Below are 22,954 nucleotides of genomic sequence, written 5' to 3'. Positions count from 1 at the left end.
AGGGAGCTGTCCCTTCCAGGTGAGCTGGCTCCAGGCTGGATAAATCCATCTCCTGGAATAACTGCCTCTTTCTTTCCCAGTTAGTAACAGAGCTTAGGGGAGTCTTTAACCTGGCTGTTTTTGTAGTGCAATCCTGGCTGTGCTGAAGCCATTGGAGTGCTGCCACCAGCTCCATCCCTGCTCTGCTTTCAGCAGCTGCAGCTCAGCCAGGCACTGCTCTCCTCACTGTGCTCTGCCAGACCCATTGGGTCACTCTCCTTCCATTCCTCCCCGAATTCACAGGGACTGGGAGCAGGCAGTTCTGTTTGCCAGCACCCTGCTGTTAAGGTCTGCACCGGAGGGGATTTTCAGGGGGTGAATCAGTGAAGTTTTGAGCTGCACCCCCTGCACTGCTGGGAACAGGCAGCTCCTGCCTGTGCATTTCCCACCCAGACCCCTCAGCCCAACCTCATTTCGCTCCCAGCCTGCTGGAGCTGTCACCAGAGCCCCCCTGGCCTCCAGCAGAAGGGACACCCGTGTCCCCACTCACACTGTGAATTGGTGTTGGGAGCTGTGGGCATGGGTAAGTGGGACAATGCTTTCCCAAGAAGGCGGTGGGGAGGACAGCAGTCCTCGTGGGAAATTCAGGGAGCAGATCCAAGTTCTGGGCTGGGTTATAGGGGCAGGGTGAGCTGCAGTGAGCTGGTCCCTCCCAGCCCTGCAGCTTCGCCTTCTCCCTGACTACCAAGCCACATTTTGGGACCAAAGTCTGTCATTTCCAGCACCAGGCCCCAGCTGATGCCCAGCCTTGCTGCCCCACTGCTTCCATCCACCCCCTTGATTCCTTTGGATTTACACCAAATCCTTTTGATCTTTCCTTCTGAAAATTAATGAACCCCAGTGTTCAAATTTGTCCTGAATGCCACGAGGGCCATCCCAGGGAGCAGGACCTGGCCTGGGCTGTCCAATGTGGGTTTCCCTCCCCCAGGCCCGTGCAGCCCCCTGGAGCAGTGTCCCAGCTGGCCTGGGGCTGCTCTGGGTGCGGGTGGCACGGAGCCTCAGCACGGTGGTGACGTGAGGGAGAGGTGTCACAAATCCTTATCAGTGCCACGCTCCAGCAGCGAGGCTTGTGCTGCTCAGATAACAGCTGTGTCACAGGAAGGTTCCTGGAGTGTCTCATATCCTTGTGCAGGTGATTAGGGGGCTGGTGACATCAGTGGCACTAATTGTACCCAGGTGGCTGCACACACAGGGCCCAGATATTCCAGGGAGTCTGTTCTTCTGGAGCTTTGCAGTGGGCAGTGAGCCAGCTGGACCCAAGGGACTGTCACCAACAAATCTGCCTCTTTTAAGTGGGACTGACCCTCCAGCCCCTCAGGGCTTTGTGGAAACACTCTGGATGCCACACAGCACCGTGATTGAATTGGCACAGAACGAACCAGCTCCGTCCAAGCTGGGCTTGCTGCTTTGCTCTGTCCCATTTCCACAGCCCCAGCCCCTGCAGCTCGCCCTGCGTGCCCAGCCCGTCCTTGGGACACCTGGAACGAGCTGTTCTGGAGTTCTCCAGCCTGCTCTGGTGTTCTCCCCTGTTCCCTGAGCGATTGCGCTCTGGGCACTCGCAGAGTCGTGGACGAGTGTTCCGAACGAGCCCAGGCCACTGCGGGCCAGTAAATAACAGAGCTAATGCAAGGTGTGGGGTTGAAAAACGGCCCTCAGTGTTCCTGTGCTGCAGGTGCCATCAAAGGGTCATCTGGTGCTTAATACACCTCGGGGATCCCTGCTGAGGGCTCGGATCTGCCAGCCTGCTGCCCGTGACACACGGGCTGGCTCCACTGGTGGTGTGGGGTGGTGCCACACAGGCAGAGCTCCTTGGCCTCCCCATCCTCCCCAGGCAGCTGCGTGGGTGCAGTGGGGAGCTCCTGGCCTGGAGAAGCCACCAGGATTGCTGGGGGGAATGAGCCCCCTCCTCCTGTGCTGTGACTCAGGGCAGGAACCTCAGGAGCAGCCTCGAGTGCCTGCTCTGCCACTCTTGTTCTCCATGACCTTGGGCAAGGGGACAAAGGGCCAGAAGTGTCCTGGAGGTTGGGAAGCAGTTAGGGACACCTCAGGCATGGCTGGGCATGGTGAGGAGCTCTGTGCCAGTCGGGGGAAAGGAATCCAGGAGCTTTGGGGCAACACCAAACACCAGTTCCTCACCAGACACCAGTTCCTCACCAAACAGCAGTTCCTCACTAGAACCCAGTTCCTCACTAAAAACCACTTCTTCACCCAATGCCAGTTCCTCACCAAACACCAGTTCCTCATTACCAATTCCTCACCAAATACCAGTTCTTCACTAAAAACCAGTTCCTCACCAAACACAAATTCTCACTCACCAAATACCAGTTCCTCCCCAAACACCAGTTCCCACTCACCCAACACCAGTTCCCACTCCCCAAAAACCAGTTCCACTCCCCAAACACCAGTTCCCACTCCCCAATCACAAATTCTCACTCACCAACCAGTTCCTCCCCAAACACCAGTTCCTCAATACCAGTTCCCACTCCCCAATCACAAATTCTCACTCACCAACCAGTTCCTCCCCAAACACCAGTTTCTAACAAAAAAACAGTTCCCACTCACCCAACACCAGTTCCCATTCCCCAAACACCAGTTCCCACTCCCCAAACACCAGTTCCCACTCCCCAAATACCAGTTCCCACTCACCCAACACCAGTTCCCACTCCCCAAACACCAGTTCCCACTCACCCAACACCAGTTCCCACTCCCCAAATACCAGTTCCCACTCATCAAACACCAGTTCCCACTCCCCAAACACCAGTTCCCACTCCCCAAACACCAGTTCCTCCCCAAGCACCAGCTCCTCCTTTCTCCAGGAGCAGACAGGAGGAGTCCTGGCCTGGCCAAGGCTCAGCACCCCTCTCTCCAGGCTGCCTCCTTGCCCTGGCCCAGTCTGTGCTCTCCTGCCCTTGCACACAACAATCCTTCACCCCACGAGGATCAGCCTGTGTGCACACACAGATATCCCCTGTCTGGTTACAGCCTTCAGATCTGCTATTTTTTGCAGCCAAGAAATAATCAAAAAAAGGGTAAAAATATCTTTATTTTGTACAGGCTGGTGCTGAACTAATGTGATCCTGCTCAGGAGCTTCTGAGATCCTCCAAGAGTTCCTTGTGTGGAGCACATTAGTATTGCAATCCATTATGCACAGGGACAGGAGTCTGGAGAGGAAATGATTTGGAAAATGGAACAGACCCAGGGCCCAAACTTTTTCTCATATGAAAGCTTAGAAATGTGGCATTTAAGGGATGCCAGTGGATGTGAGCAATGCCAGCATCCCTCTCGTTAATGTGCAGTGAGGGGATGTCTCCTCCTGACACCTTCCCTGGGACCCCAGGTGGCTCCAGATGCCTTCCCCTTGCCAGGAGAAAAGGGATTTTCCACCTCCATCAGCTTTCAAGTGCCACTGAAATGGCTTGTGTGCCTTACAGCCCTCACAAGCCACCCCCTTCCTGCTTTTCCTAAGGCCCAGCAGAGAAGGAAAATCAGGGCACTGCGCTTCATGTGTCCATGGTGTTCACAGAGGGGGAAAAAAGATCTTGGAGTATCCAAGGGGAAAGCATTGCTACAGCTGGACTGGGTGAGACTGCTTTTCCCTGGGAATGGCAGGGAGAACTCAGCCATTAAAGCAATCCCTGCTGAGCACAGAGCTCAAGGCAGGCTCAGAGCTCTGCTGACACCAACCCCTGCAAGTTGGTTAATCCATGTTTCTGGCTCGTGGTTCTCCTTTAGAAGCCACTCCCAGCACTGCTGGGGTTTGAGCAGGGATTTCAGGATGTGGGGATCCTGATCTGAGGCTGTTTTAGGGGAGTTTGGCTCGGGCAGGGCGGTTTTGGTGTCACTTTTGGGAGGTGCCAGGGCTGGGGCCAGCAGTGGCTCCTGGTGGAGGCAGGGCTCTGTGTGCCAGGGGCAGTTTGTCTCTCTGGGAGGTGATGGAGAGGTACCAAAACCCTGGTCTGAAGTGAATTAGAGAGAGCAGATGAGACACCAAACAATAGCCAGGCAAGCCTGGAAATACTTGCAGCAGATGCACAGAAAGAAACAGAGCTTTTAAGCCATATTTTTAAATTTTATTATTACTGCTAATGTTGCTTTTTTTCTCTGTTTATGGTATGAACCCAGCTGCTTTGGATTCACAAGTACAAACACTGAATTCTGTTCTATTCCATTCCGAAACACTGCATTCGAGCTGTGTTAAAATACATTTCCCCCCTTTTTTTTCCCCTGTCTCCCCAGGGCTCTGGCCGACATCCTAAGGCAGCAGGGACCAATCCCAATCGGACACTGTGAAAGAGAGACAATCTCGGCCATAGATACCTCCCCCAAAGAAAACACCCCAGTCAGGAGCTCTTCCAAGAACCACTACACCCCCGTGCGCACCGCCAAGAGCAACCCAGGTGAGTGCTGCTCGCCGAGAGCCTGCCAGAGCCAGCAGAGCATCCCCTGCCACGGCACAAAACTGGGATGTTTCTGGAAAATCCCTCTGCTGGGGTTCTTCTGAGAGCAGGAGAAGCTTCAGCTTGTCCCTGTTTTGCTGCTTTGGGGTGTGGTCTGGGGGTTGTTTATTGATCGTGTGAATTGTTTGGATTTAATGGCCGCTCATGGTCCAGCTGTGTGGAGGCTCTGAGGAGTCATGAGTTTTTATTGTTCATTCTGGGTAAGGCTTCTGATGTATCCTTCCCCTTTAGTTTAGTGTAGTTATAGTAGAGTATAATATAATATAATATAATATATCCTCTCCTCTCCTCTCCTCTCCTGGATCCAGGCTGTGCCCGGGGATGCTGCTGGGCTCTGTGTTTGTTACCAAACACGTTTGCTGCAGGCAGCAGCAGCTCCCTGCACACAGCAGCTGAGGATGCAGAGCTCCGACGGGCTGGGGCTGCCAGGCTCAGCCAGGTGAGCCCCAGGGGTGCACTGGGACATGCAGAAGGTGACCCACAGTGGCTCCAAGAGCACTGCCCTGGGAATCAGGGCCCACAAAACACATCTGTTCACAGAAAACACATCATTTTCATCTTTTTTTCATTAAAAAAAAAAAGGAATTATTTTTGCCTTGATTTCCCCAGTGGCCCAGGGATTGCAGCCTCTTGGCTGCAGACCTTGTTCTGATTTATTTAATGCTCCATGGATGGGGAATTGTCTGTTCAGTGGGGCGTGGCAGCTTCCCCATCACTCCTGGCCTGGATGTGGGGCTCTCCTGCACAAAGATGTGGGCTCTCCTCCGCTCATGAGTGCTCACCCTCACGTGGAAGGTTCTGGTGGCGTTTCCTGCCCTGTGTCACCCGGGTGTGCTCCTGGTCCCTGCTGGGAGGGCTCTGAAGGGAGCCAGTGGGAGCTGTGGGCTCAGCTGGGAGGGGAAGGGCCCTTGGCTGCTTTGTGCCTGTCTGGAGGGGTTTGGTGCAATGTCCTCCCCCTGTGGGGACAGGTGACAGCATCCTCTGAGGGTGACATTGTCCCTGCTGTTGGGGACAGAGCCCTTTCCCTGAGAACCGAGCAGGATTCCTTTGCTTTCCCATTTCCACCCCCAAACCGGGGAGCCCTGTGGTTTTGTGTGTAAATTTGGATCTGTGAGATAAAGCCTTGGTCTGGAGAACAGCCTTGAGGTGAATTGTGTGCAAGAGGGAATTGCTGCTGCTTATCTGAGGCTTGGAGCTGGCTCTGGACAGGACTTGTGGTCCTGAAACACGAGGAGGGAGGGATTATGGCTGGTGACCAGGGACAGGCTCCACCAGGGGACAGCTGTGACATCGCCCTTGGGGTGACAAGGGTCCAGAGAATGGAGTCCTGGGGGCTGAGGGAGCTGGGAAGGGGCTCAGCCTGGAGAAAAGGAGGCTCAGGGGGAAATTCTGGCTCTGCACAGCTCCTGCCAGGAGGGGACAGCCGGGGGGTCGGGCTCTGCTCCAGGGAACAGGGACAGGAGCAGAGGGAACGGCCTCAGGCTGGGCCAGGGCAGCTCAGGGTGGGCACAGCAGGAATTTCCCCATGGAAAGGGGGCTCAGGCCTTGAAACTGCCCAGGGAGGGATGGAGTGCCCATCCCTGGAGGTGCCCTGGGAATCTCTGAGGTGGCACTTGTGGTTGTGTTTGAGGATCCCAGGACGAGGGAAGAGATGAGAATCTTGACTCTGTGTTTCAGAAGGCTGATTTATTATATTGTGATGTTATATTATATTAAAATGATATACTAAAACTATACTAAAAAGAATAGATAGAAAAAGAGCCATCAGAAAGCTGAAAAGGAATGGAATGGATGAATAACAAAAGCTCCTGACTCTCAGAGTCCACACAGCTGGACCATGGTTGGTCATTAAGTAGAAACATCTCCCATGGACCAACCACAGATGCAGCTGTTGGTAAACAATGTCCAGAGCACATTCCACAGCCATCAGACAGTTATTGTTTGCATTTCTTTCCTGAGGCTTCTCAGCTAGAATAGGAGAAAAATCCTAGCAATGGATTTTCATAAAATATCACAGTGGCAGGCACTCAGTGCTCTGGTCTGGGGACACGGTGGGGATGGGGCACAGGGGGGACTCAATCCTCTTGGAAGCCTTTTCCAGCCCAAATAATGCTGGGATTCTGTGCCATCAACACCTTCTCTCTCTGTCCCTTCCCTGTGTCTCCTGCTGCTCCTCAGGGCACACAGATCCAGAAGGAAGGGGCAGAAAGAATTCCTGGCTGGCTTGGGTGCTGTGCTCAGGCATTGCAAAGCTGAGAGGAGAGAAATGGCAAGGTTTGGAGGGAGATGCTGGCTGCAGGAGCCCTGCCTGCTGGCTGGGGGGAGCTGAGGGCTCCAAGGGCTTTTTGAGGCTTCCTGGTGCAGAAGTGAGGCAGGGAAGGATGCAGGGACCAGAGCACAGAGCTGTGAGCAGGTCACACCTTGTGATGGAGTTGGACTAACAGAAAAAGTGAATTAGCAAGCAGGAAAATGCCAAATAAATGGGAATTAGAGACCTTGCAGAGTGACAGCAGCTGCTGGTCCTGCCTGAGGACCGGGACAGGAGCTCAAGAAGGGAAAGGCAGGATGTGAGTAGGGCCCAGCCCCTGCTTGGGTGATGTTTTCCAGGCTGTGTGAGGGGGAAAAGCCATCAAAGGGGAGTTCAGGAAAAGGAGAGATCCCCAAAGGCACACAGGAGAGCAGTCCCAGCACAGCCTCCCTCCCTGGCACTGGGCTCTGCTCCCTCGGGGCAGCCAGCTGGACTGAGCCCTCAGCAGCCCCTGCCAGGGCTGGGAAGGGAGAACTTGCCCAAAAGAACTTGTTCCTGGCTCAGCTGTGGCCACCATCAGCTCATAGATCACAGCAGACAGAAAGCTGATCACTCACAGAGATCACGAGCCCATAAAACAGCTTTACAGGTAACGTTTGCTTGTAATGCTTTATGGGCAGAGCAGGGCAGTGCTCTGTGGTGCCTTGTGCTCAGTTATGAGCCAAACTTCAGATTATTGGTGGGATTAGGAAATTGTATGAGTGGATGTTAAAATATTTCAGTTGGGAACAAGTATGTGTCCTAGCTTAAATAGAATAAAGCTGGTCAGCCCTGGCGTGGAGCAGAAAATCAGCAATGCTTGGTTTTTTTTGGGTACAAGGGGAAGAAAATGAGAAAGAAAATAAAACAAAAAAAAAAAAAGAAAGAAAAAGAAGGAAATAGGAAGAGCTGGAGGAAAAAGAGGCAGTAATATGGAATAGCAGGATCCAGGCAAGCCACTGCTCACTGGGGCTGCAAATTGGCTCAAGGAGCCCAGAGCTGCAGGGTTTGGAAAGCAGCAGGTCTGGTGGCTGTGGCTTGTCTGAGGAGCCCAGAGCAGGAGAGGTGAAGCAGCCAGAAAGGACTGTCCTCGTTGCACAGGGGCTGATTGAGTTTGGTGTTCGTTTGACTTGGAACTTTTGTTTCCAAACTTATAATTGGAAGGGTGCCCCTAAGTCCTGCTAAATAAACCTTGGCTTCATTTTTCCGTGAGGCTGGCTCGGTGTCAGTGAGCAGGACGATTGTGGGTGACAGTGACAAATGGAGCTGGGCTGTGCCTGAGGCTGCAGAGCCCCAGCAGAGCAGCCTGGGCCGGTTCTGCTGGGGGCAGAGGAGAGGACTCCATCTCCCACTGCTGCTCCAGAGGAATTCCAGACTGCTTTGGGCTGGGAGGGACCTTACAAACCTCCTGTCCCACCCCTCCGTGGCAGGGACACCTTCCACTGTGCCAGGCTGCTCCAAACCCCAGTGTCCAGCCTGGCCTTGGGCACTGCCAGGGATCCAGGGGCAGCCACAGCTGCTCTGGGCACCCTGTAGGCATAATTTGGGTCACTGGGATGGGGCTGTGTGTGGCACAGTTTGGGTCACTGGGGCTGTGTGTGGCACAGTTTGGGTCACTGGGGCTGTGTGTGGCACAGTTTGGGTCACTGGCATGGGGCTGTGGCCCAGCCTCATCCCCAGTGGCTGCAGCTGTGAGCAGCAGGTGAGCAGCACTGGCAGCAATGAGCCATGGAGTGCCCAGGTGTGCTGAGCAACCACCAAAGGGGGCAGAGGGCACCCAGGGCAATGCAGGAACACCAGGGGTGTAAAAGGTTGAGTAAAGAACAAGGAGGGCAGATGCTTGCAGCCTTCTGATGAGCTGTTACTGTGTTTGGGTTGAAGCTTTCTGGAATTGCATGGTGACACCCTGTGTGCTGTGGCTGTCCCAGCTGTGGCATGTGCTGTGACACGTCCCTGCCCTCACAGGGAGGAATTCTTCCCTTGAATATCCAATCTAAATCTGCCCTCTTTCAGCTCAAGATCGTTATCTCTTGTCCTGTCCCTCCATCCCTTGTCAATTCTCTCCATGTTTCTGTGGCTCCTTCAGGTCCTGGAAGGCCACACTGAGGTCACCCCAAAGCTTCTCCTCTCCAGGCTGAGCACCCTTTGCTCTCCAGCCTGGGAATGTTCTGGAAGCCTTCCTGGCTTTCAAAATACTTGAAATATTTCTGGCCTTCAAAGGGTATTTGAAGGCCTTTTGGAGCTCAAATGCAGAGGGTTGGTTTGCTTTTCCCAAAATGTGGCAAAGCACTGAAAGGTGCACAGAGCTGCTCCCATGGGAGTTTCCTGGGTGCTCTGGGAGCAGAGGGGTGGCAGACATCCAGGGTCATCTCATGGCTGTCCTCCCAGCCAAGGACAAAGCACAGGTGACCCCAAGGAAGGCTTTGAGACATTTGGCTGATGTAGATCCCTGCTCTGTCAAAGTGCTGGGTTTACTAAATCCTGATGGCTCAGGGGGATCCAAATGCTGCCCCACAGCTGGTACAAATCTCTGATCCCCAGCACAGCACGTGTCTGCAGCGCTCCTTTATCCCCAGCCTCCTGCTGGCTCTCCCACACTGACTCTTTTCCATGTAGCTCATCCCAGCCTGGGAGAAAAGGGATGTTCAGGAGCACCAGGCTGATGTGGGAAGCCAAATCTGTTCAGGACAGGGCTGTCCCTGTCACCCCTGTGAAATGTTTTTGGCAGGGAAGGGTCCCAGGTGTCCCCCAACCCCAGCACGAGGCAGGGAGGTAAAATCTGTGCCTGGAGCTCTGGTACCTCTGACCTGCTCCAGGAGCAGGAGGCTGGGAGAGCAGGGACAAGACGTGTTTGCAGAGGAAACACTCTGGCCTAGATTTACATTCTGTTGTCCCTTCATTCTCAGAACATGCCATTGCCTCTCCAAGGGGATGCACTGCTCTGCAGCCAGCCCCAGAGGTGCCAGGGGAGGGCTGAGCACAGCGCAGGGTTAAAATCCAGGGTTAAAATCTGCTCCTCACCTGTGCTGGGACCTGCAGGTGTGGAGAAGAGCTCCTGGCCAGGATCACCACTTGGAATGCAGCAAACAGCACAGGCTGCTGCTCTGATTAGCCTGATCTATCTGGGGAAGGCTTTTAATAAGCAGTTCGAGTCAGGATGTTCCAGAGATGGATGCATTCAAAGTGCTGCTTTCAGCAGTGCCTCGCACCCAGAGGCACATTCTGAGCTCCTTCTGAATGGGAACAAATGCAGGGCAGGCCTTCAATCTTCATGGAAATTGTGGCAAACATCTCCAGCCAAGCCCAGAGCAGCGTGGGGAGCACTTCCACCCTGAGCAGCACTTTGGGAAGGGGCTCTGTGCCCCTGCCCTGCTCCCCAAGGCTAAGCAGAGCTCTGCCCTTTCCTAAAGCCCAGGGGGATCCAGGTTATCAGAACCTTCCCCAAAGCCCAGGGGATCCAGGTTCCCCCCAGGTTCTCAATGCCCTCCTAAAACCCAGGGGATCCAGATTCATTCCAGGTTATCAAAACCTTTCCCCTAAAGCCCTGGGGATCCAGATTTATTCCAGGTTATCAATGTCTTTCCTAAAGCCCAGGGGATCCAGGTTATCAGAGCCTTCCCCCAAAGCCCTAGGGATCCAGATTCATTCCAGGTTATCAAAACCTTTCCCCTAAAGCCCTGGGGATCCAGATTTATTCCAGGTTATCAATGTCCAGGTTATCAGAGCCTTCCCCCAAAGCCCTAGGGCCTTCCCCCAAAGCCCAGGGGATCCAGGTTCATTCCAGGTTTGCAACGCCTTCCCTTAAAGCCCTAGGGATCTAGATTCATTCCAGGTTATCAAAGTGTTTCCTAAAGTCCAGGTGATCCAGGTTCCCTCTGGTTTATCAGTGCCCTCCTAAAGCCCAGAGGATCCAGGTTACCAGAACCTTCCCTCAAAGCCCAGGGGATCCAGTTTCCTTCCAGGTTTTGAGTGCCTCTCCTAAAGTCCAGGTGATGCAGCTTCATTCCAGGTTCTCAGTGCCTTTCCCCAAAACCCAGGTGATGCAGGTTCCCCCCAGGTTATCAGTGCCTTCCCCCAAAGCCCAGGGGATCCAGGTTCATTCCAGGTTCTCAGTGCCTTTCCCCAAAACCCAGGTGATGCAGGTTCCCCCCAGGTTATCAGTGCCTTCCCCTAAAGCCCAGGGGATCCAGGTTCATTCCAGGTTTTCAATGCCTTCCCTTAAAGCCCTAGGGATCCAGATTCATTCCAGGTTATCAAAGTCTTTCCTAAAGTCCAGGTGATCCAGGTTCCCTCTGGTTTATCAGTGCCTTCCCCTAAAGCCCAGGGGATCCAGGTTCCCCCCAGGTTATCAGTGCCTTGCCCCAAAACCCTGAGAATCCAGGTTCATTCCAGGTTCTCAATGCCTTCCCCTATAGCCCAGGTGATCCAGGTTCATTCCAGGTTATCAAAGTCTTTCCTAAAGTCCAGGTGATCCAGGTTCCCTCTGGTTTATCAGAGCCTTCCCCCAAAGCCAAGGGGATCCAGGTTATCAGAGCCTTCCCCAAAGTCCAGGGGATCCAGTTTTCTTCCAGGTTATGAGTGCCTTTCCAAAAGTCCAGGGGATCCAGGTTCATTCCAGGTTCTCAGTGCCTTCCCCCAAAGCCCAGGTGATGCAGGTGCCCCCCAGGTTTTCAGTGCTTTCCCCTCATCCATCCTTCCACTCTCTCCCTTCCCCCAGAGCAGCTGGGCTCTGCTCCAAACCTCTTCCTTTCCTCCTTCACGGAATTAGCCAGCTTCTCCCCCAAATCCCCAGCAAGTGCTGGAGTTAATTTGCCGAGGCTCAGCGCGGGGCTGTGTGGGGAAGGCGTCCCAGCCCCTGCTGTTCGAGGTTTGTGTTGTCATTTACAGCTGTTCAGGGGAAAAAAAAGCAGGTGGAAAACCATCCCCTTTGCTGTGAGAAACCACTCAAGGTGCAGCTGGGTGAAGAGTCAGGGAAAGCTCCTGGAAAGCACCCAGAGTGTTCCAGGAACGGGGCTTTGCTGTGTCCATGCTCCTCCTGCCATTCCCTGACATTTGACAAGAAATGCAGATTTCACAGGAGCAGGAGCAGCTTTGGAACCGTGAGGATTTGTAGGAGCTGAGAGGAGTCAGAGCCTCTCCATCTGCTGTTCCTGCCAGCACATCCCTGGGATGGAGAGCCCAGTGCCTTCCCTCCCAGGAGATCCCCAAAGGGTTAATGATGTGCGTTCTGAGCCACCCCAAAATGTCAGAGCTCCTTTCTCAGAACATTTCCAGGGGAAGAGTTACTCAGTGTCCTGGCAGCTGAAATATCATTGCCAAGGGAGGATCCCAGCAGGGCAGGGAGAGCTGAGAGTGCACCACTGCTCTGCTCTGCTCTGAGGGATTTAGGATCCTCACCCTGGACACCACTGCTCTGCTCTGAGGGATTTAGGATCCTCACCCTGGACACCACTGCTCTGCTCTGAGGGATTTAGGATCCTCACCCTGGACACCACTGCTCTGCTCTGAGGGATTTAGGATCCTCACCCTGGGCACCAGCTGCCTCTTGGGGTGGAGGATTGATTTAGGACCCTCACTTTGGACACCAGCTGCCTCTTGGGGTGGAGGATTTAGGATCCTCACTTTGGACACCAGCTGCTCTGTGGGGTGATGGATTTAGGATCCTCACTTTGGACACCAGCTGCTCTGTGGGGTGATGGATTTAGGATCCTCACTTTGGACACCAGCTGCTCTGTGGGGTGATGGATTTAGGATCCTCACTTTGGACACCAGCTGCTCTGTAGGGTGGAGGATTTAGGATCCTCACCCTAGACACCAGCTGCCTCTTGGGGTGGAGGATTGATTTAGGACCCTCACTTTGGACACCAGCTGCTCTTTTCTGTGGGGTGGGGGGTTTAGGACCCTCGCTCCCCCACGGCTGCACAGAGATGCTCCTCCAGTCCCGTGTGCTCAGGCAGCCAGAGCTTCCAGGCTCCTGGGACTGCTGTCCTGAGCAGCTTTGGACCCCAGGAACTCGGGAGAGGGGACTGGAAAGGCAGGAGGAGCAGCTGGAGCGCAAACACCTCAGCTGCCCCGGCTCCAAACGGATCTGTGTAACTACAAATATTTCTTTGCTTATCTTTTCTTCACCTTGCTGCTTTGGACACCCCCCCTGCCCCTTGCAGGGCTGGGGGATGCTCACCTGGGCGAGGTTTGGCTGCCCAGGAGCACAGCCTGGGCTCCCAAAGCCTTCTCCTTCCCTCAGCTGCTGCCTCTGGGTGTCAGTTTGTTCTGCTCTCCTGAGCCTCTCGCTGAGCTGGCGAGTTTTGGGGTAATCTGTGTAAAAGAACCTCCGGGAAAGCTCTGCCCCACTCACAAGGCACAGGAGACAACAAAATGTCCCCAGTGCAGATTTATCTGCCAGTGAACTCGGTGGGGGCTGGAAAGCAGCAACATGTCAGCAATTCCTTGTGTCTCACGCCCAAATATCCCCCGTGACTGATGGCAGGGGCTTGTGTGCTAAGGCAGCTAACAAGTGACAAGTCTGAAAAAAAAAGATTGAAGAAATAACTCAGAAAGTCTGGCTGCTGTGGGGAAACAGAGGAGGAGGTGGAGGGTGTGAGTGTGCACACACAGAGAGGAGATGACACCCGCAGGAGCCACGCAGCAGCATCCAGAGCCTCGGGACAAACACCAGGGGCCTGCTCCAAGAGTTTGGGTGGGATTCAGCCTTCCTTGGACCCAGAGCAGGCCCAGAGCCACAAGGCCAGCAGGGTGCTTATCAGCCAGGTGATAGCGGGAAAATGGGGGTTACTATGGCAACAGCTTGATGTCATTTTTTTTTAAATTTAATTTTATTTTTTTTTTAAAGCCAGGGGATCCAGGTTCCCCCCCAGGTTTTCAATGCCTTTCCTAAAGCCCAGGGGATCCAGGTTCATTCTGGGTTATCAATGCCTTCCTCCAAAGCCCAGGGAATCCAGATGCATTCTGGTTTATCAGTGCCTTTCCTAAAGCCCAGGGGATCCAGGTTCATTCTGGGTTATCAACGCCTTTCCTAAAATCCAGGGAATCCAGATTCATTCTGATTTATCAGTGTCTTTCCTAAAATCTAGGGAATCCAGATTAATTCTGGTTTATCAGTGCCTTTCCTAAAATCCAGGGAATTCCAGATTCTCTTTGGTTTATCAGTGCTTTCCCCCAAAGCCCAGGGGATCCAGGTTCATTCCAGGTTCTCCATTCCTACCCCCACAGCCCAGGGAATTCCAGATTCCCTCCAGGTTCTCACAGCCAAACTCCTCTGCCTGCAGTTAAGGAACTTCAGTTAAAGCTGCTGAGAGTTTCCTCAGGGAGCAAAGCCAAGCGAGCTCGCTGTCTAACCAGCTGTGCCATTCTGTAGCTGTGCACAGGTAAAATCATTCCTGTAGCAGGTTTGAGCCTCCCTGTTTCCCTCTGTGTGTCCTGCCAGATCAATTATTGTTTGTTACCTCCATTAGATCTTCAGGAGAAAGGCAGGAACACAATCTCTTTCTTCCATTAATCAGGGCAGTTTACAGAAAACATCAATTTAAAATGTTAAGGCCAATTTGCAACTGGTATTGACAGCAATTAAATTGGCCTCCAGAAATTTGCTTTTTGACACAGTGAAGAATGAAATCTTTATAAGCACATTGTGTGTGTTGGGCCTCTCCTGGCTGCTGATTGCTGATCCTATCACACTCCATGGAAGTGTAAACAGAGGTGAGGAGCTGGAAGCAGAGCTCCATTCGAGTGTGCCAGAATCAGTGAACTCCCCTCCCCTGTCTCTGGACCCCTGCCCAGACACTGCAACTCACTCTGTGCTCTGCTTCCACCACTCCCAGCTGGGTTATTTTCACTTTAAACTGCACAAAAATGTGCAGGAGCAGAGGCTGGCTGCCTTGTCCTTGTCATTGTCACCCGAGCAGCGAGCTGCAGAGGGGCCCAGTGGGCACAGCAGAGCAGAGCCCAGGGGCTGGCAGGGACCTGGCATCAGCTCAGCTCGCAGAGGGTGACAGTGGCACTCACCTTTCTGAACAGAGATACATAATTCTCCCTCTCAGGTGTTTTTTTTCCTGGAGAAGCACAGAGAGAAGAAGGCAAAACAATTCTTATCTCTGCTCGCTGCTCCTGTTGTTTTTGCACGTGTGGAATGTGTTAGGGGGATTGTTTACCTGAAGTGATTTGGTCAATTGGATTCTGCTGAGGATTGTTTTGTTTCCTTGGCCAGCTGGCTCAGAGCTGTGTCCTGGCTGTCTCCAGACAGTCACAGGTTTTTCTTTATAGTATCCTAGTATAGAATAGTATGGAATATTCTAGTACAGAATATATATATATATATTTCTATTATAGTATAGTATTCCTTAATATAGTACAATATAATGTAATATAATATAGTTTAATAAATGTAATAGTTTAATAAAGCAAAAGAAATATAATATCATATAATGCAATATTGTATAGTTCAAGAAATAGAATAGTTTAATAAAGCAATATAAATATAGTATCATACAATGCAATATAATATAATTTAATAAATATAATAGTTTAATAAAGCAATATAAATATAATATCATACAATGCAATATAATATAGTTTAATAAATATAACAGTTTAATAAAGCAATATAAGTATAGTTTCATATAATGCAATATAATATAGTGTAATAAATATAATAGTTTAATAAAGCAATATAAGTATAGTACCATATAATGCAATGTAATATGGTGTAATAAAATAATAGTTTAATAAAGCAATTGTTCAGCATTCTGAATGGAGTCAGATGCCAGTCATGCCCCCAGCAGAGCAGTGCCCACGGGCTCTGGGGGCTCTCAGGGCCCCCTGGCATGCAGAACCAGCTCAGCCTGCAGAGGGTGGCAGTGCTGGGGAGCTGCCCGGGGTGAGTGAGGAGTGCCTCACCTGAGCTCAGGTGTGGAGCTCTCACAGGCCTCTCCCAGGGAATCTGAGAGCCTTTCCCAGCACAAGGCACTGCTGAAGCCTCTGGAAAGCTGGCTGATGGGGTCTGCTCCAGCAGCACATCCCGGAGGGCTCAGCCAGGGCCTGTCCCTGCCTGCTCTCAGCTCTGCTCAGCCCCAGCCCAGAGCTGAGGACAACATTTTGCCTTCCCCTTTCTTGCAGCAGATTTTTCTACCTGGGGCAGCTTCTCCACAGCCCATGTCTCCAAGGCATTCCCTCCTCCTGGCATGTGCTAAGGGGATTTTCTGGAGGTTTTCTCTAAGCTGGCACACAGCAGGAAGGTTTGGCTCATGCTGAAGACAATTTTATTGTCTGTAAACAACTTTTATCCTTGGTGCAGGCTGTGTTTCTTTCTGGCCCTTCAGCCACATTGGGAATTGAGTGGTTCCTGCCTCACTTCCCCTTTCCTGGAGCTTTAATACCCTCAGACCCTCTGACTTGTTGTGGGCACCTGAAAGGCTCCCCAGGGTTATTTATTGGAGCAGCCCTAAGAGGGAAGGATGCCCTCCTCCAGGAAAGGACACATCAGCCCGTGCTCTTTGATTTAAAATATTTCAGGAGGAAGGGAAAGGGAGTACATCTGTCACAATCTGACTTACAATCAGTGAAGTTAATGGAAAGATTCCTTCTGACTCTCCTGGGCTTTGGACAAGGCTCTGTGCTGCAACATTAGCAAATAATGAAGTTCACATCTCATCAAATCCTCCTCAGGAAAATAACTCTAAAATATGTGGCTGGCCTTTTGCAGCTCTCTCCCAAATCTGTCCCTGTTTTGTCAGCTGTGCCAACACCTCCATCTCTGGTGGTAAATCATTTTTGTGGATAAGACCTGCTCTCTAAAAGACCCCCCCACAGATGTTCCACCGCTGCCAGTCCCAGGTGCTGCCCCAGGGCTCAGAGAGGCCCCTCCCAAAATCACTGAGGTAAATATTGAACATCCAGAACGTGGCTTTCAGTGTCTGCCAGCTGCAGGAATGCATGGAACCTGAGAATCTCCTGAGCTGGACACACAAGGATTTGAGTCCAGCCCAGGGATTGTGGGTCCAGCCCAGGGATTTGAGTCAAGCCCAGGGATTGTGGGTCCCTGCCCCGCAATCCCACCCTGGGCATCCCTGGATGTCCAAACTCTCCTGGAGCTCTGGCAGCCTCGGGGCCGTGCCCATTCCCTGGGCAGCCTGGGCAGTGCCAGCACCCTCTGGGGAAGAACCCTTCCCTGAAATCCATCCCAAACTCCCCTGTCCCAGCTCCAGCTGTTCCCTGGGTCTATCCCTGTCCCAGAGCAGAGGTGGAGCTGCCCCTGGGGAGCTGTGCCCTCTCTGCCCCCCCCGGCAGTGCTGTCCTCTCCCTCTGAGGCTGCTCTCTGTGTGTTTCTCCTCCCTGGTGCCCATCCCAGAGGCACAGGGGTGGCCCTGCAGCCTGCCAGGTGTGGCACAGCTGGAGCAGCTGTCCTGTCAGCCTGGGCAGTGTGTCCCTGGCTCTGCTGTCCCTGGCTCTGTGCCCTCAGCAGCACCTGGAGGTGGACGTGGCTCCTCTCAGCTCTCCTCTCACCTGACAGGACCCTGAGTGGGTTTGTCCACCAAAGGACTCGGGTGGGGATCAGTGTGGGGTCTGACAGTGCTGCTGGGAGGGAGCGGAGAGCTGGAGTGGGGGTGGGACAGGCTGAGATGCTGTTGAACATTCTGGAATGTGGCAGGGTGATGGTGTGGCACCATGGCTGTCACTCACATCTGTGAGGTCACCCTGTCCCCCAGGAGCTGTCGGTGACCCAGGACAGTGCCAGCAGCCCCGAGGAGCAGCCCCAGCTCTCCTGTCCTGGCACAGAGCCTGGACTTTGCCGGGGGAGCTGCCAGGGGCTGGGGCTGGATCCTTCCCAGGCTGTGGCATCTGGACTGGCACTGAAGCAGAGGGGCTCTGTGTGCCCCTGGCTGGGCAGGGCAGGCAGGACAGGGCGTGGGCAGCAGTGCCAGCGAGCAGTGTGCTGATCTGGGGGAGTGAGAACTGAAAAAACCATCAGGACCTGCCAGAGCCCTGTTAGAATCCACAAGGACCCTCCTCCTTTCAAGCTGCGCAGGTCAGCCACAAGGACAAAGGTTCTCTCTGCAGGAGAACCCAGAGACCTGGAGGGCTTTGGTGCTGCCCTGCTTGGGCCTGAGCTCAGTGTGAGCCATGGCATCATTAAAGCTGGGAAAGGCCTCCCAGGCCACCAAGGCACACTGCTTTGCTGCCCCGTGCTCACTTGGACTCCGGCGCTTTGGGGAGCGCTGGGCTCTTCCCACAAGCACAAACCTTGCTCCTTGAGCTCCTGCTCTCCTCTGTGGGCTGTGCTGCTGCTCTCCCACTGCTCCAGTGCCCGGCTGACCCCTGAGGAGCTGCCAGCCCTGGTCCCTCCCTGGGGACCCGCGCTGCTGGCACAGGCAGCTGCCAGCCCTGTTCAGTGACACCTGTGAACATCACTCTAACATAATTGTCACAGTGATCCTTGGTGGAGCTGATGAAATATTTACCTGGCAGCAGCTGTCAGGCCATTAATGTTTCACTGGCTGCTGCCAGCCCGCTCCTGATTTACGCTCCTGAATTGTTGATCAGCTTTAATTGCACTGCCCTCTCCCATCAGGGCTTTGCTGGGGCACTTGCAATTAGCCACGGCTCCTCTGCCCTGCTCCTGAGGGCACCTCTGGGACAGGGCAGGGCTGGCAGAGCACTGACCCCTCCCAGTGCCCCCATCCCACCCCTCCAGCGTGGCCTGGGGTCCCCAGTGCCACCCTGCTGTGTGACAGGCTCAGGGCATGTGGCACTGCTGTCCCCAAGCTCTCACCCTGGGGACTCTGCACCCGGTTTGGGGACAGCAGCAGCGTTCAGAGTGGCTCCTTTCATCTTGGGTGCTCCCTGAGGGATGCTGAGGCACAGGACAGAGTCCAGGTGTGCCTCTGGAGGATGAGAATCCTGCCCAGGACAGGTCCCCTCTGTCCTGCAGGCCACCAGCTCTGCAGCTGCTCAGGGAAGCAGCTCCTGCTCCTAAGGCACCTTGCTCTCCTTGACCTATTTGCTCATTACCTCCACAAATGTGATTTTGATTAAGGAATTTTCCTAAGTAATTACTCTGGCATTAGCAATCCAGCCAGACAGAAAATAGTCCAAAAAGCAAGGTGGCCTGGTGGCTGCCCTGGAGGCTCTTCTGAGGAGGGGAGCAAAACCAGCCCTGCAGGGCAGCTGGACACAGCTCTGGCCACTGAGGGTTGGTCTGGGACTCCATGATCCTCTGATTCCATGATTCTGTAATTCTACGATTCCACAATTTCATAAGTCTGTGATTCCATGATTCTATGATTCCATGTTTCTCTGATTCTACAGTTCCATGTTTCTATGACTCCATGATTCCATGATTCTGTAATTCTACAAGTCCATGATTCCATGATTCCACAATTCCATGATTCTATGACTCCATGATTCCATGATTCTCTGATTCTACAATTCCATGATCCTACTACTCTGTGATTCCATGATTCTGCAATTCCACGTTTCTATGGTTCCACGTTTCTATGATTCCACAGTTCTATGATTCTCAATTCCATGTTTCTATGACTCCATGATTCTGTAATTCTATAATTCCATGGCTCCACGATTCCACGACTCAGACAACAGCAATTGTCCCACAGCAGAAGGGGCCAAGGCTGAGCTCCACTCTGGGAGGCACAGGAATACTGGTGTCACCTTTAGGATGAAATCAGCTGGCCGAGTTCCTCCTGAGAGAAATTCCCGGGGAAACAGAGGCAGCGCTCCCGTTCTGCAGGAATCTCCCTCAGCCTCAGCAGCTCTGGGCAGCGCTGCCAAACACACAGGGACTCACTCCAAGGCCTGGGCAGGGACAGCATAAATATCCCTCTGGTTAATTTTGGGTGCCATCATCCATCAGTGGCTGGCTGGCGCCATTTAGCTCCTCGCCACCTCCTGACAGCATGGGCAGGGCAGCATTCCCATGGGAATGTCACGTTTTCTTCTTGCCAGCTGCACGTTCAGGTGAAGGAAGTGTGTCCATGTGGGGACAGAGGTGGGCAGGGCAGCATTCCTGTGGGAATGTCACTTTTTCTTCTTGCCAGCTGCATGTTCAGGTGAAGGAAGGTGTGTCCATGTGGGGACAGAGGTGGGCAGGGAAACATTCCTGTGGGAATGTCACTTTTTTTATTTTTCTTCTTTTCCCAGCTGCAGGTTCAGATGAAGGAAAGGGTGGTGGGAACATGTGGGGACAAAGGTGAGCAGGGCAACATTCCCATGGGAATGTCACTTTTTTTTTTTCCAGCTGCAGGTTCAGGTGAAGGAATGGGTGGTGGGGACAGAGGTGGGCAGGGCAGCATTCCTATGGGAATGTCACATTTTCTTTCCAGCTGCAGGTCCAGGTGAAGGAGAGGGTGGTGGCACCATGTGGGGACACGGGTCACCTGGAGCAGTCCCTGCTGGGCTGGCTGGCTGTGACCAGAGGGGCAAACAGTGACAGGAGGAGCTGCAGGGCATGGCCAGCTCTGGCCACCATGGCCTGGGACAGCCTTCCAGGCCATGGAACCCTGGAATGGTTGGCTTGGAAGGGAATTTAGCCCTGTTTGAGCTGCCATGCCATCACCCCACGGTTTCATTGGGAATGGGCACTTCTGTCTGGCTGCTGAGCTGGGAACAGGGCAGGGACAAAGCCAAGGACAAGGCCATGGACAGCTGCTGCTCAGGACAAAGAGGGTAGGAAGATGAAAAACAGCCAGGAGCATTCCCAGAAGGTCCCCAAAACCCCCCACAGGGAATGAGTGGGTAAGATCCCAAAAGATTCTGAGTCTCTGAGCGTGATGTCCCCTCTCAAAATGATTTAAGAAAGGATGTGGACACTTCAGCACTTCATAAACTCCAACAGGCACCATCTCCAGGCACAGGAAGTTCTGCCAAGAGCTTTCCCTGCCTTTCCTGACCTCAGCAGGATTTGCCCCTTAATCCTGGCTTTTCTTTCCTGATTGCAGCTCCCCTTGAGACGGCAGTTTTTGAAGTTGTTCTTCCCAAATCCTCTGCTTCCAGAGGGAAGCAGGAACCATGAATGAATCCGTTTGAGGGTGTGAAACAGAGCAACTCTCATCCTTGGACTGTGAATTCCACACACCCATTTATTTACTCACAATTATAAACACAGCACTTCATAAATATTTATAAGGAGGCTCCCAAGGCCCAGCTGAGAAAATCAGTGTTATCACCATTTCCCAGTTCTCAGGCTGAGGCACAGGCACAGAAACTGCTGGAATTGTGCAGTTTTACACAATTCCTGTAAAGTCTGCCCCAAGATCCCCCAGTTCATGAATCCCCCCATGATTAGCAGGAAAATTTTTTGCAGTTTTATACAATTCCTGTGAAGTTTGCCCCAAGATCCCCCAATTTCTGGACCCCCCCACCATGTTTAGCAGGGAAATTTTGTGTAGTTTTGCAGAATTCCTGCAAAGCCTGTCCCAAGATCCCCCAGTTCCTGAATCCCCCCCATGTTTAGCTGGGAATTGTGCTGTTTTACAGAATTCCTGTAAATTTTACCCCATGATCCCCCAATTCCTGAATCTCCCCATGTTTAGCATGGAAATTTTGTGCTGTTTTACAGAATTCCTGCAAAGTCTGCCCCAAGATCCCCCAGTTCCTGAATCCCCCCATGTTTAGCAGGGAAATTTTTTGCAGTTTTACACAATTCCTGTAAATTTTACCCCATGATCCCCCAGTTCCTGAATCTCCCCATGTTAACATGGAAATTTTGTGCTGTTTTCCAGAATTCCTGCAAAGTCTGCCCCAAGATCCCCCAGTTCCTGAATCCCCCCCACGTTTAGCAGCCTGGGTGGCTCAGCTGTCCTTCTGGGAGCTGGGATTTGTGGTCCCAGGCTCCGGATCCAGCTCATCCTGGCAGAGACCAGCTCAGTCCCCCCTGGGTGTGGTGGGGGATGCTCCCCTTGCAGCCTGGCCCCCCTCAGCTCCCGGGGGGCTGAAGAGGATCCAGAGCTGCCACGCAGGGCCAGGGCTGATGTGCAGACCCAGTTTCCCTGGGATGGTGTCTGAGGCAGCTCTGGACAGCTTTGGTGGTGCACACTGAGCCTCCCAAGGCTCTCTGATATCAGGGAATGTTTATCTGTTCCTTAAAGCCCTGCTGGGGCAGTCACCCCTCAGTATTCTCCCCCCATGTGAGAAGAGCAGGTTGTGCCTCCCTTCTGCTCTACCCTGGAACCCTAAGAGGTGTGATCAGCACTCCCTTTGCCCTTAATCACTTTCCTTAGCCTACATAATTAAATTCCACTGGGTATTGCAGCTAATTTTTTTAAGGAGCTCCCAAAGAACAAAAGCCAGTTCGGTCGCAGGCGGACAGAACAAATTAATTAGGAGGGGAATGTTAGCCCCTCTCTAAATGAGATTCCAGCAGAAGCAGCACAGCTTGGCCAGGCTCCCCAGCCCCTGAGCTCAGCTCCAGGGGTGCAGAGCGCTCAGGGAGGGGATGGGGCTTGGAGCAGCCCCTGCTGAAGCCACTCCTGGGATTCATCCCACAGCAAAGCACAGGGAGCTGCTGATGCTGAGTCTCACCAGAGGAGAGGGTGGGCCAGCAGATTCCTTCAGTGTGCCCTGGGCATGGCTCCCTGGTCTCTCCCTGCCAGTCTGACAGCAGTAAAATTACTTGGGTGTGGGGTTGTGAGGGTCTTAGGATGAGGGAAGAGAATCTGACTCCATGTTTTTAGAAGGCTGATATATTATTATATTATATTATATTATATTATATTATATTGTATTATATTATATTATATTATATTATATTATATTATATTATATTATATTATATTATATTATATCCCATCCAGAGGGGTTTAAGCTGCAGAATATCTGTAGGACATGGAAAAATCAGATATTCCCTGCTCTGATCTGGAATCCATCCCGTTCATGTCTGACAGCTCACCCCAAGGACCACTGAACTCCTTCCAGTTGCTTTTTTTGTGCACATTTTCACGTGCTGGGCAGGCAGCAGTGCCAGGAGGATGGTGTTAAACAGGCAAAGCTCAGTGCTGGAGCCTCACTGGGCTCTTTGTGACAAGTGTCAGAGGTGCCAGCTGGCTCCTGCCTTCTGGGTGCTCTGGAGAAGGAAAATGGGGACATTTGGTGTCCCAGTGGCAGCCCTGGGATGTCCCTCCTCACTCTAATCTCTGCTAATCT

General features: G+C 52.8%; 1 protein-coding gene across 1 annotated transcript in view; it reads left to right on the top strand.

Moving 5' to 3' along the window:
• SHISA6 (shisa family member 6) overlaps positions 1-22,954 on the top strand; it is a 146,242-nt gene that overhangs the window by 8,925 nt on the left and 114,363 nt on the right. The window contains exon 2 of the mRNA XM_041427373.1: positions 4,277-4,437. Coding sequence (XP_041283307.1) covers positions 4,277-4,437 — 161 coding nt within the window. The remainder of the gene's footprint in view (positions 1-4,276; positions 4,438-22,954) is intronic.

Source organism: Onychostruthus taczanowskii, unplaced genomic scaffold (genome assembly GCF_017590055.1).
Source record: "Onychostruthus taczanowskii isolate IOZ18803 unplaced genomic scaffold, ASM1759005v1 scaffold99, whole genome shotgun sequence".
NCBI lineage: Eukaryota > Metazoa > Chordata > Aves > Passeriformes > Passeridae > Onychostruthus > Onychostruthus taczanowskii.
The sequence above is the reverse complement of the archived record's forward strand: the minus strand, read 5'-3'. Positions and strand labels throughout refer to the sequence as shown.